Genomic DNA, 14,029 nt, shown 5'->3' with positions numbered 1-14,029 from the left:
CACGATGAACAATCTCAGTTTTTCCAACTCTGCCTCTGGTATGTGGGATCTCAATTTCCCACTCTTGAATTGCATTCCATCTGAGTTCCCCAGATATGGTGAACACTGATAAGGCACATGTCAATAAACCTTCTCTCATAAGAGCAATTGCCCAGAAATGCGAACTTCTTCTGGGGAATGGTGCTGGGCTGATCCATCTGGCAGAAGCGATTTAAATCATCAACTTTGGATGGTTCTGTCAGTGTTACCCTGATAGTTACTCTGAAAGTTAGAAGAAAAATGTAACTTCTAACTCCAGAATAACTATTTCAAAAATAACCCAGACCCAGCCTCCCATGGGGCCATCCCTCACACATACAACGCTCCAGGCTCCCCCACTCCTTTGGAACTTACCGTCTCCCTTTAAAGTGTCCTTTTAAACAAACGTTTACAGCAACTAGTGCCGTAAAAAGGGGGTGTTTATTCCTTCTCTGCGCCCCAGTTACTTCATTCTGATGCGGCCGGGGGAGTGATTCGCTGATCCTGTCTCACTCAGCCTGACTCAGGAAGTTTGGGCGAGGCGGGAGGGGACTTTGGAACATCAAAATGTCCGTATCTGATGACAGTGATTGTATGGAATCTTCCATCAGTTTGAACTATGTGGAAAACAATTGAGCTTATACCATACCAAATGGGTGGCACGGTAGCACAGTGGTTAGCACTGTTGCTTCACAGCACCAGGGTTCTGGGTTCAATTCCTGGCTTGCGTCACTGTTTGTGTGGAGTTTACACGTTCTCCCCATGTCTGCGTGGGTTTCCTCCGGGTGCTCTGGTTTCCTTCCACAAATCCCGAAAGACGTGAATTGGACATTCCGAATTCTCCCTCTGTGTACCCGAACAGGCGCCAGAGTGTGGCGCTAGGGGATTTTCACAGTAACTTCATTGCGGTGTTACTGCAAGCCTACTTGTGACAATAATAAAGATTATTTTAATTCTCATATCGAAAAACTTCTGCTGTTGCTATTTTTGTCCTTTAGAAATCCAAAAGATTTTGCTATTGCTATTTAAATTTTCAAGAAATGGGCATCATAATTTCAAAACCTCTCTTCCATCAAGATGTAGTAATCCAGTAACTTAAAATAAAAGCTACAGCAGTTGAGAAGAGCAATCATTGCTTTTGTAAAAAGTCAGTTTTGCTAATATAAATTCACAGTTTGAGTTTAATTGCCTGGCAGGTACGTGGACAACGTCTGAGCAATGTGCTTCGGAACTTTTTTAGAATTCAATTTTTCGTTTCTCAAATCTAGTTTTAACATTCCCATTTCAAATTGATGTATATTTTCTATATTTTATCTGATTGCCCATTGACAAACAGGTGACTTTCTTATTAATGTCTTTTCAAACTCTGTGTCTGCAGTTTAGGTATCCTAACTGCAGAAGGTTGTTTTCCATTATAGGAGTGGTCCACTTTGAGGCAGTAACAGCCAGTCAAATATTTTGGCCTCAAGGTAGTAACCTCCCTACTGTACTGAATTCACTCTGCAGCACTTTTTACTACTTTAAAACGTCTGCTGGATGGAATTTAGTTTTGCTGTTGGATGAAATAATTGCAATAACTGTTTAGTTTTCTATTATATGATTACTGTAATTTTGTACTTTCCACTTTTCTGTACCTACAGTATCCATCACGCGTCTGTCCAGTTCACGCTGCTTGGTCATTGTCCAGGGCATTCCAAACTGCCCCATCAATTTCAATTACTGGGAAGAACTTTGGCTCCAGGCAAACTTCAGTTCTATAATAGACTACATCTTTTCATAATCCCATTTAGCAATTCATGACAGCAGCATGGCTTTCTCATCACGTTTTGCTTTCTGGGAGCAAAAGGAAAGTGTTTTTTTAAACTCAAATTATTCAAATTACAAATACCAAAAATCACTTCGTCAAGTTTGGTTTACTATACAATTTATATCAAGGATTTTCTGTAATGTAGCTATAAGAAATAACTTAAGAACATTTATTTTCCCCAAAAGGTTTAAATTGTTATCAGTAAAGTAGAAAGAGCAATTCTGGATGACACAGATCTTTTATTGCAAAATCTTGCATGTTGTAAGGCGTTCCTGTGATTGTGCAAAGACATGTTCTAGATTTAGACATTATTATCAGTTGTGTTACTCGTTCTGTTTTGCATGGTTAAGAGCAAAATAAAGTTGCATCTGTCAATTTGCAGCTATATTTTCAAAATAAATATTTAAGTATAACTATTGCTGAAGCTCATTATGTGGGAAATCGAGACCCCTTTGGGAATTAATACTGCTGGTGCAAACCCCAACCATTCCATTATTCGATTCGGCTTGCTATTAAATATTTAGTAGACTTGTACTTCATTCAAACTTCACTCAGTGCTTTGAAAATAATAATAATACTTACGTTTATAGAATGCAGAAAAATGAGGTGTCATAAAAATGCAAACAATGTCCCAATTTATTTTCACTGGAAAAGTAGCGCTTCAATCAAGTGAATACTTTTTTATTTCTTTGAGATAATCTGCCAATTTTCTGTTGAAGAACAATGGAACTTACAGCTGGGGTTTCCCTTCAATTAAATATTTAATTGTTCATGTAGTGCCCTATCTTGAATTTTGCTGAATTGTAATGACAGGCAGCATTGTTGCATGTATCATTCAAATTTTGGATTGTGATGTTGCATCCTCATCCTATAAATAATTAGGTTAAAGAGGAAAAGCCTGTTGCAAAGAAAAAATCAATATCTGTTCTCAAATCTGAAAATCCAGATCAGGACCAAGAAGCAAACCTTGAAATCTCTGTAAGTTACTTCAAGTGCTAGTTAGTTACTTGAAAATAATTTGTTATGGTCAGTGCAAATTTGTTTTTGGATTAATCATGAAAAGTAATAACATGTATATTTTTGCAATATTTGCACTGAAAGGATGGAGCGATGTAATGCTGCAAAATACTCAGCAATATACTTGGCATAATTTCATAAAATATTAAAATATATAATAATGGTGAACAAAAACAGTTATCTAGAACTGTACAAGTACGTTTTCAACCAAGTCACAGGAATGGTTTAATTGTTGTAATACCTTTAAATATATACTCACTGGGCTGCACGGTGGTGCAGTGGTTAGCACTGCTGCCTCACGGCACTGAGGTCCCAGGTTTGATCCCGGCTCTGAGTCACTGTCCATGTGGAGTTTGCACATTCTCCCCGTGCTTGCGTGGATTTCACCCCCACAACCCAAAGATGTGCAGGGCAGGTGGATTGGCCAGGCTAAAATTGCCCCTTAATTGAAAAAATGAATTGGGTACTCTAAATATTTAAAAAAATATATATATATTCACCTTTGTTCAACACAAACTAAGAATATTTTTGAATTAATGAGAAGACAATTTGGTTATAAGCAACAGAAATCTTGTTTTTCTGTACTTGATTTTTAAAAATATGTGCCACAGCAGCGTGTTACAGTAGACCTTTCATTGGAAATACTGACTGATGCAGCATCAGCAGATGCAGTGGTTGTGTTGATTTCATTTGGGCCTGGAAAGCTTTCAAAGATCCTCCTCTAATCATCTAGATCATAGGAATAAAATGAAGGTTGGCTGAATAGATTTGCTGCAGTGCTTTACATTGGAGCTGTATGCTTGATTTAGGCCACTATGTGAACAATAATGTGATTTTACAATATAAAGTAATGTTCTATGGTGTTAGGAAGAGATCCGGGGGTGTTGCAGCTTTTTTTGTTCATGAAATAGCTGTTCGTGAAAATGGTATTTAGTTTGGCTGTCTGTTGAAACTAAAGCTAGCATTGAAGATCTTGCTAAGCTGGATATTCTGTAGGAAAAAAATCTTTACGTTCAGTATTTATGAAAAAGTGTTAGCCAATGGTAATGTCATTAAAACAGTCTTAATTAGCAAGCAAATGTAAAATTACTTGCCTGAAGATAAATGTTGACTTTTTATTGAAGATTGTTGGTTTAGTTAGCGGTTTTTAACCAATTTTAGGCAGCAGAAGAAATGCAGTTAGATATTCTGAAAATAAAACACTTCCTTTCCTTTAAAGAAAAGGTCTGAATAACTTGTCTGCTTTATATAAATAGAGGCCACATGCCTTGCTGCACTGCAGCATATTATTGACTCTCCTATATGCCTTTTCAGGCATCGTATGATTCAGTATTGCTTGCAGTCGGGAAGCATAATAACAAATTTGGCCGTAGTCTTGCGACTAATCGTTTACTAAAGATTACCTATTTGTTATACACAGCAAAATTACCAAGAATACATGAAGGTCAAGAGACCTATTTTCTGAATATATTTTTATATAATATCTATATACTAGAACTACTTCATAGTAGTTTGAATCAGTAAACATAACATAACTTTTGATGTGGCAGGACACTTGTTCAGCAATACTTGGGGCACAACATTGTATTTAATTTTTGTTCTAATGTCATTACTTTAAATCAGATAGGGTCAGCTGTTTAGGACTGAAGAATCGTTTATGCTTAAACTTTCATATTAATTGAACTTTTACAGGAACATTGACCTTTTTGAGAAAAAGATGTTAAGGTTCTATTTGCATAATTTCAATTTAAAAAAATCTTAAAAACAACTTGCACTGGCCTGTTTACTGAACTGCATGCATATCTTGATCCTTTAAAAACATTTTTTTAAAAACACCGTTAGTAACACAACAAAAGCATTATTTTGTATATTGTCACTTCTAATTTTTTGGGTTCTTTTTGTAGTTTTAACAGTTGGAGCCATTTTACTGTAAAATCTACAATAAAAATAGTGGATTCATGCCACACATTTCTGGCCCTGTTAGAATAGTAATGCTAATCACCAATAGAAAGTGTGTAGGGACGGTTTGCCACTTTTTAAATGTGCACAAATACATAGAGGAGCCTTTGCACGGATAATTTTGTCCAAACATACAACTGCTTTTGTAAATTTTGTACGCTTCTACAAATATATACTCTAATGCATTTGATGCTTCATTTTTCTTTATTCCATATTTCAGTTCCTACAGTAATGACCTGGTAGGACCACCCTACCATGTGGTACAATTTTTATGTAACATTTGCACGGGCTGGTTGGAGATAAAACTGGGATTTGTTATTGTACCAATGGTTTGAGTCCTCTCATGATAGCACATTTTCTGTTTCCTTTTGCTACCACCAAAATTTTTCCTGCCATTTTAATTAATGCAGTATTTTTTTCTTATGCTGCATATATATAGTCAGAAAGAGGTGAAAATCACAATGCAATGAAAGTCCGGACTGAAGAGATCTGTAGTCCACAATCCGAAATAAACGGAGAAAGTACATGTTCAACTGGATATTTTGAAAATGTACAGGAGGAGCTGAAGCAAAATATGAATGCTGCAAATCGGGCAGAGTTGCCTCATGAGAGTGAGGGATTTCCGAAGAAAAAAGTGATTAAAATGGTCAGGAAAGTGATACGGAAGGCTTTACCAGGCGAAAGTGGAAGTAATAAGGAAAGGGTCATGGAGTCGAAGTGTAAAGAGCAAGCAATGAAAAAGATGGAAAGCAAAACAGCACTGGAAGCAAAAGCAGGAGCCAGAACTGAAACTGGCAAAGCAACAATATTAAAAGTTGAGAAAAATGTTCCTAATGCCCCTAAAGGAGAACCAGCAATTCCAGCAAAGGCAATAGCGAAAGATGATATTTCAATGGGATTGACTAGTCTCATGACTAGAGGAAAAACTAAAGATCATAAGCCTCGGTTAAAACTACCAGAAAAAAAGGAAGATGTTTCTGATATTGCTTATAATAAAATGCCCACTTTGCTGCATTCACCTTCCTTGGAGCACATGGAAAAACAAATTGAAGGACACATGGAACAACAAAATGATCTACAAATTCCAGAACTGGCAAAAAGCGAGGTAACCGACTAACCAGTGCATGCATGCCCGAGGTTGGAGAAAGAGTTTCTGCCATTTCTAATGCACCTTTTATAACCTGCCACAGTACTCACCATGACTGGTTTAGACCAGTGAAGAGAGTTATGGCTTTCGCTTAAAATTATTTGGCTTACGATTATCACAATGGCATATTGGCAAATAACTATTGTGTGCTGTACACATCTGGTTTGTTTAATTTGTTGTGAATATGTTTATTGCAAAATTCAGGAAATTGTAATTTTGCGAGTTCTTCAGATTATTGATTACCATGGTGTTTTATGAAAGGCAACCTTATTCATTAACCATTTGTGCACGGAAAATGATTAATTAGAGTATTTATAATTTGGCACTTTGTTTTCTGATTGAAACATAAACGCATGGAAATGTGGAACCTAGATGCATGGATTGTGAAAGTTGGAATTAGTGCATCTTTGTTGGGAATAACTTTGGAACCAATGCGAGTTATGTTGTGCTACACTAATACTATAATCTTATAATCTGAATTCATTGTGACAATCTAGCCAGATTAAATCCAAATTGGATAATCTAGTAGTGACCGAGTTTGAAGCATGATTTTAAGTTTCCAACTGATTAAGCCACCAATATTATATGCACATGCTGTTTCCTTTTTGACTTATTTAAAGGGGACTGCACGTTCCAATGCACAACAAATTCCAGTTCAGGAACAGTTGTCTTCTCGTGTTGCAGAAGAGTTTCCACAAGATCTCAGAACGCAGGTGTGTGGCTATGGAAAGAATAATATATGATGATATCTGGGGGGAGGGGGAAAGAGCAATAAACAGGTGAGAAGACTAAACAAAATGCATACTGTGAAAATTGTAGGTTAGTTGTGACTTTGTGTAAAGTTACAATATGTCTGCATATTTATACCCATGTGGAAATTGTGTGCATGTTTTACACTTGGAGTAACCAATTTTAGCAAGTTATGATTCCTGCAGTTTTTAGAAAAAAATCTTTGAGAGATAATTTTGAACAATGCACTTCCCAACCACCTATTATAGAGAAGGCAATTAGGATCAGGCCATAAAATTCCATTGGTCTTGTTGAAATTAGACTAGTTTATTTGGAGTGTAAATTTACAAGCAGTCGTGTGCATTCTGAGTTTGGGTGGCTTTGAAGCTGGTATGGAGTCATGCCTCCAGCTTTTTATAATGGTCTAAGGCGGGCATACATGTTATTGAGGTCAACTAAGATCCAGATTTACATATTTAAGGGAGCAGTTAGCTTCAATTAAATATGACAGTGCCTGATGTCCCCGAGAAGCAGGAACGAATGCCCGTGCCCTGGAAACCTCACCATGATGCTGTTTAGCACTGTTCCACACAAATGTGGACCAGCCATAATGACATTTGGGGGGTGCGATCTCCCAGACCATCTGAGGCTCCTGGTGGTTGGGCGGTGGGCAGGGTGGTACCTTGGCACTGCCAGCCTAGCACCTTGTCAGTGCCACCCTGATACTGCCTGGGTGACACTGCTAGGCTGGCAATGTCCGTGTCTGGGTGCTAGGTTGCCCATGCCAGGGATGGGGTCTGGGGGGGCCCTGTCGAAATGAGGTGGGGTGAGGGAGAGCTTGAGGCCTCCCTGACCGATAGGTTGGGGCGTCAAGGATGGGGAGGTTGTCTGGGGGCCACAGTGGGGAGTCCGACGGGGTCGAGAGATTGGGACGGTATGTAGAAATGGTTTCTGGATCTCTTTCTGCAGCCTCAGGTTCCGAGCAACACCTCACAAAATGGGACTTCTCTCCTACCGCCCCCCCCCCCCTCGTTAAATCGCACCCAGAGGCACTGTTGTAATATAGAGCCAGTTTGTTCACTGCAAGGCACCAAAACAATAATGAGATTTCTTTAAATTTAGAATACCCAATTCTTTTTTTCCAATTGAGGGGCAATTTAGCATGGCCAATCCACCTACCCTGCACACCTTTGTGTTGTAGGTGTGAGATCCACGCAGACACTGGGACGGTGACCTGGGGCCTGGTTGAACCCGGGTCCTTGGTGCCGTGAGGGAGCAGTGCTAACAACTGCGCCACTGGGGAGGCTGTTACGAGAATCGAACCGTGCTGCTGGCCTGCCTTGGTCTGCTTTCAAAGCCAGCGATTTAGCCCTGTGCTAAATCTAATGAGTTTACCTTCTATCCCTGTTAGAATGCATGCAAATTACTACACACTTCCGAATCTTGGAGATTTGACCAATACGGGTCTTGCACTTGTGGTTTCTTTCACTTTTCCAATTGGGTTTCTAATTCAACGTTTTGTGGGTTCTCTCGGAGTGACAAAATCACTTCTAGGTCGAGTCCCATCAGAGTGCCAATAACTGTTGCCAATTTTGCACCGGAGATGCCAATAATGTTGGCCTTTTTAATATTGAGTGATATTGCTTTTCAGAGTCCCCAGGTATCAGATGATCCCACCACAAGGTTCAACCGGGTATTGATCAAAGACCCAACAACCAGTCAGTTAGTTCAAGTTCAATAATGGTTTATTTACACACAAGATTAACTCACATATGCAACATAAAAACACTACAAGCTAAATTATACCTAACAGTACAACAACCTGTACTTAACTTCAGGCACCTGGCTTTGGCAGAGGAACAAGGCCTTTGTTCGGATCTGGGGTGGCTGGGTTTGGAGAAGTAACTTTGGTTCGGCTAGGCTCATCCGTCTGGTAGCGATCGTTGATCTTGAACTTGCTTCTGGTCGTGTTGCTGCAGTTGGCTTCAGGTATAGGCCGGGCTGAAGACTGCCGATGTGCCAGGGCCAAAAGAAATCGAACACATGGCAGTGTCTCTCTTTATCCTTTGGGGTTTTGCGCTCTTTTGGGTGGTCCTTAGCTTTGGACCCAATAATTTGTCAGGCTTTGATTACTGCCTTCGATTTGAGCCAATAAAGGGGCAGGTGCCTTGATAGCTGGGCGTGTCCTGAGCGGTCATTGACCTTGGCTGTTTGGGCTTCCTGGGTGAAGGGAGTGGTGCCCATGTGTCTGGAATTGTATCTGATACCCGAGTACCAGTCCTTTGTCCTGGGGAAATTGGCCATTAGAATGCAAATCGGCTAGGGGTTTCAATACTGTCTGGTTCTCTGTTAGCAAATATACATTTAGGCTCTGGGTTTGCCTGAATCCTGTCTTGGCCATATTTCCCTTGAGTCTTTGCAAGTATCCATGTTTCCTTTGTAAGTGGCCATCCCAGATGGCTATAGTACCATATGATTCTCCTGGAATCAGCCTGAGAATATTCCAGTTAAAGTGTGCTTTGGGTAAGGTATTCTAATATTCAGAAACTAAAATTTGTAATTTCTCTGCTTCCTGCAGTTCTTAATCCAGATACCAAGAGGTCAACCACATGAGCCACTCAAACTATACATAATTTTTAGCACTGTTTTTGGTACAAATTACATACTTAACATGCTGGTTCCTGGAATTTATGTTGTTTGTAATTTTATTCTGTAACATATAGTCTGCATTGGTAAACTTTGAGTATATGCAGGAAATAACCATCTTTTGATATATTTTAAAATGATGCTAAATATCTGAAAATGTGTTGATTGACAAAAAAATTATGTGCCTCTTCGATGAGGTGACGTGGTACAACATGCATAATGATGAAAGTGATTATAACTGGATTTTATGGTCAGCGGTGAATTAGTTGCACTTGGCATTGGCCTCAAAAAGCTGCCCACAAAGATCTCAGCGATTTTCTGTGAACTGAATTTTGTCTTCCCTTGTAACTTGGTTGAGGTGCCAATTCTAGTTTCTCTGGTGTCTAGTAGCAGTGAAGTATTCAAACAGGCAATCATAATGAAGAATTCTGACAGCACACCAAGAAGTAAAATACAGTGATTATCCTTAACATTTTAATAATTTTGCAGAGTGAAATAAAGAATGGAACATACTCCCGGGATTAATGTAGAAGCTGAAATGTCATAAACTTAAAAAAAATCAACCATAACATTAAAAAGCTATGCAGTCTTCATCATAAATGGAGAAATGTGATTTTCCACAAATGTAGAAACCTGTAAGATCCTGGCTCCCCAGCGTTGGATTTGGGAGGGTACCCCAAAGATGCGCTGGAAGCTCCCACGTAAAGGTTTATGCCACAATTGTCCAGAAGTGCTAACTTTCCCCAGACAATTGTGCTGGGCTGGAAACTATCCAATGAAGGGATTTAAATCGCCAACTTTGGATGATTCTGTCAGTGCTGCACCAGTAGTTACTCACAATAAAAGCACTTCTAATTCAGCGTACCTATTTCAAAGACCCAGCCAAGTGCCCACAGAGGGCATACTCAACACTCCCGAAATCCAGACACCTCCCAAATCCCATCCACGTACCGTAGGCACCTACCGTCTCCCTGGCCTGTTATTTTCAATGGGACCTTTAAACTCACCTGCTTTATGGCACCCAGTGCTGTAAAAAACAGGTCCCGTCCTCCTTCGTCCTGCTTCTTTTTGACTCCGGACCCGGTGCACTACCTGAATCTCACTCAGCCTGAGTCAGGAAGGTCTGGTGAGACAAGCACTTAAAAAAGTTAAGTGCAGAATGATAATCCAATGCTGATTGCCACCCTGAGGAATTATGGCCCAGAATGATTTCTAAGGCTAGAGAGGTTGCATTCATAGTAATTATGACTTAGTGCTCCATTAAAAACATGGATACACCTCATTCAACAAGGTATTAACATTTCAGGGTTTTATACAGTGAGATTACAATGTAAAATGCGAGGAGATTCACATTTGTTCAAATGGTTTCCAATTTATTTCCATCTTTGACTGTACAATGTTGAGGAGCAGGAAATTTCTGGCAGCAGGGATTTCCACATTTAACTATGCATGCGTGATGCTCAAAATGGCTGTCTGTTTCACAATTGTAATGATGGATAAGCACCAACAATTTCACTGTCGCTACAAATGCTAAATCCAAGGGAATGGGTACAAGACATGAATAGTGGTTTGGCTGCAGGAATGAGAGAAGTAAAATTACCAACAAAGTCACAATCTTTAGTAAAGCAGTGAAAACATTCTGAAACTAATGCATTGGTTACCATACTGCAGAAACTATTTTTGCAAAATTTATTAGTGTTTGCATTGCTTAGACATGAAACCTAAAATGCATGCTTCAGGCCTAATTGTCATGGTGAACCAACTGTTGCATTAATATTAGCTTGTACCTAATCCCAGGCATCCAACAAGATTTCAAGCCCAGTCTAAATAGCTGAGAGCTGGTTATTAGAAAATTAATATTGCTGGTCATGTGATCTTTAGGGTCAATGGATACCACAACAAATGACTCATACAGATGAAGCTCAGATGAGACTGGAGAGAATCTTCAATATTTCAGTAAATAAACATGCCATGCTATGATTGTTGCTTGTGTTGGGCTGTTGGCATGTTCATCCTGAAAGAAGAACCTTTTTAAACTTTTAGATATTTCATCCTTAACCCTTTTCTTTTGTGCAGATGATACAAACAATTAATTTTACTAACCGGTCAGTGATGTGCCAATGACATCATTATAAAATATAGGTTGTATTTAAATATTTCAGAGACAAAAATTGTTTGATGTATTCAAGTGTAAAATGTAATATCTTACAGCAAGATTAAGTGATTGGTTCCATGAATACAAACCTATCTGATCCAAAACAGTTTTGCTTTGTAATGCATTGCCTATCACTGCAATTCGGTAAGAAAAGACCATTTTCCCCACCCAGTATCATTCTTGTAATATCTGATGAATGATGTAATTAATTTTCATTTTTGTTGTCTATCACTTCTGTCTTGAAACCTAACGGCAGCTAAGTTGAAACTAATATCCAAAGAGGAACCTACTTTTAAAATTGCCATGGGCAGCACGGTAGCACAGTTGCTTCACAGCTCATGGTCCCAGGTTTGATTCCCGGCTTGGGTCACTGTCTGTTCACGTTCTCCCCGTGTCAACGTGGGCTTCCTCCGTGTGCTCCGGTTTCCTTCCACAGTCCAAATATGTGCAGGTTAGGTGGATTGGCTATGATAAATTGCCTTAGTGTCCAGAAAAGGTTTGGTGGGGTTTTGGGGATAGGGTGGAGCATAGGCTTAAGTAGGGTGCTCTTTCCAAGGGCCGGCGCAGACTCGATGGGCCGAATGGCCTCCTGCACTGTAAATTCTATGATAACGGTTTCCACTTCAATTTTCAAGTGATCATGTAGTAGTAGGTTGACAATACTATAATCCCAAATATGATTCATTTCTTTCCTTTTGGCTGGTAATGTTCTGGGGGACATACCATCACTTGGGAAAGTTTAATATAGTAGTTCACAGAACCGTGCAGAAAGAGGCCATTAGCCTATGCTCTTTGAAAGGGTATCCAATTAGTTCCTCTCCCCTGCTCTTTCCTTATAGCCTTGTAATTATTTTCCTTCTCAATTGCATGTCGAATTATCTTCTAGAATTTACTCCTGAATCTGCTTCCACCACCTTTTCAGGCAGTGTTTCCAGATTATAACAGCTCTCTAAATTCTATTGCCAATTATTTTAAATCTTTGTCCTAACTGTCTTGCCAGAGAACTGTAAAGCCATTGGAAACAATTTCTCACTATGTACTGTAATAAATACCCTAAAAATATTAGAGCATTTTCATTTTGATTTTGATCTGATGTGATGCTATGGCAACAATAATTTTGCATGATTTTAGTTTTACATTTTCATTTACCAAAGCTGTATAAAGTTTTCCAGTATTATTATTCATTAACATTTATTATCTGCTTTGAAACCTAGTCAACTTTGTTACCTCTTACCATAGAGTTACGTACTCATGGAATCATAGAAAATTACAGCACAGAAGAAGGGCAGTTGACTCATTGTATTGTGCTGGCTCTTCAGGATTGTTTTGACAACTGATAAGATTAAATAGTGACCTAATAGAGGTTTTCAAAATAAGTGGTTTTGATAAAGAAACATTATTCCCTGGTGAGTGGGCCAGGAATTATTGTCCATAGATTTAAAATGATTGGAAAATGATCTGGAGGGACAGCAAGGAGAGGTTGTTTCCACTGAGTTGTTGAGATCTATGATAGATAAGAAAATTGTGAAGACTTTGACCTTGCTGTAAAGACTTATGAGCAGAACAAAGTAACCAAATTGTTCATTAATATGTATAGGCACTTGCATATTCTGGACATTAATTCACAAAAGTTTAGTTTCATCCTATTGTTTATTGTAATATGAGAAATGGTATTCCATAAATTTCTGCATATTTAACATAATAGATTTTAAAATCAGAAGATTTCTGTAGTTACACTAAGCAAAATCCACATTTACAAATTTCAGTTTACAAACCATACTCAAGAAGTACATCACAGTTTGCAATTTTGAATGTAGTTCGCAGAAAATTATGGTGTCAAAGTTGTAAGGAAAGTATTTTTGCACATTTCATTTTTAATATTTGCTTTCATTCTATGCTGCAAGTGGAGGCTGAAACTGGCCAAGTGACTTCTTGGAGAAAACTATCAACTCCTGTCGAGCACAGTTTGAATACTTCACTTGTTTTAGTAAATCTACGACTGCGTTTAGTTCAAATAAATGCATTATTAATACCTAGTTCTCACAGATGTTGCAACAAAATTAGACGACATATAAACAAAATTAAGCATTAGGCATCTTTCTCGTCCATTAATGATGATTGATGCAATGGTATTCATGCGAATCCTGTATTGAATATCTTGATTTGGTCTAAATATTAAAAACTTGCAGTCATTGTACTAGCATTCTGATAACAGCAAGTCATTTTATTTAGTTATCAAGCACCTGCCTCTACAATCTGAAAAACCTATTTTCATATATTGTGCTTCACTTGTAAACTTCAGATGGTGAATATTGTAGATGATAGTGAAGAAATTATCTCTACTGATGAGAAACCGGGGGAAAAAATGTAAAATCTAAACATTAGGAGTTTTGGTTGGCATGCTCAAAAGACTACAGTAGCCCATAAGCAGATGTGCTATAATAATGGTTATTATTATATTGTGTTTTTCTTTGGCTATATCTGTATCTTGTGCAGTTATTTGCTTAATGACTTCATCTCTTTTCATTCTCATTTTTTACATCTGGATCTT

General features: G+C 38.5%; 1 protein-coding gene across 13 annotated transcripts in view; it reads left to right on the top strand.

Moving 5' to 3' along the window:
- Positions 1 to 14,029, top strand: part of myo18ab (myosin XVIIIA b) — a 351,310-nt gene that overhangs the window by 102,394 nt on the left and 234,887 nt on the right. The window contains exons 1-4 of one of the 13 annotated variants that reach the window (XM_072469593.1): positions 2,688 to 2,803; positions 5,241 to 5,906; positions 6,569 to 6,661; positions 11,205 to 11,279. The exons of 10 other annotated variants lie outside the window; for them this stretch is intronic. In XM_072469593.1, the coding sequence (XP_072325694.1) occupies positions 5,268 to 5,906; positions 6,569 to 6,661; positions 11,205 to 11,279 (807 nt within the window). In that variant the 5' untranslated portion in view covers positions 2,688 to 2,803; positions 5,241 to 5,267. Of the gene's footprint in view, positions 1 to 2,687; positions 2,804 to 5,240; positions 5,907 to 6,568; positions 6,662 to 11,204; positions 11,280 to 14,029 lie in introns of those variants that run through there. 2 more of the 13 variants (XM_072469595.1, XM_072469594.1) reach the window with 2 other exon arrangements.

This window comes from Scyliorhinus torazame, chromosome 12, assembly GCF_047496885.1.
Source record: "Scyliorhinus torazame isolate Kashiwa2021f chromosome 12, sScyTor2.1, whole genome shotgun sequence".
In the NCBI taxonomy this organism is placed as follows: domain Eukaryota; kingdom Metazoa; phylum Chordata; class Chondrichthyes; order Carcharhiniformes; family Scyliorhinidae; genus Scyliorhinus; species Scyliorhinus torazame.
Note: the sequence above shows the minus strand (reverse complement) of the source record. Positions and strands in the feature narration are given on the sequence as shown.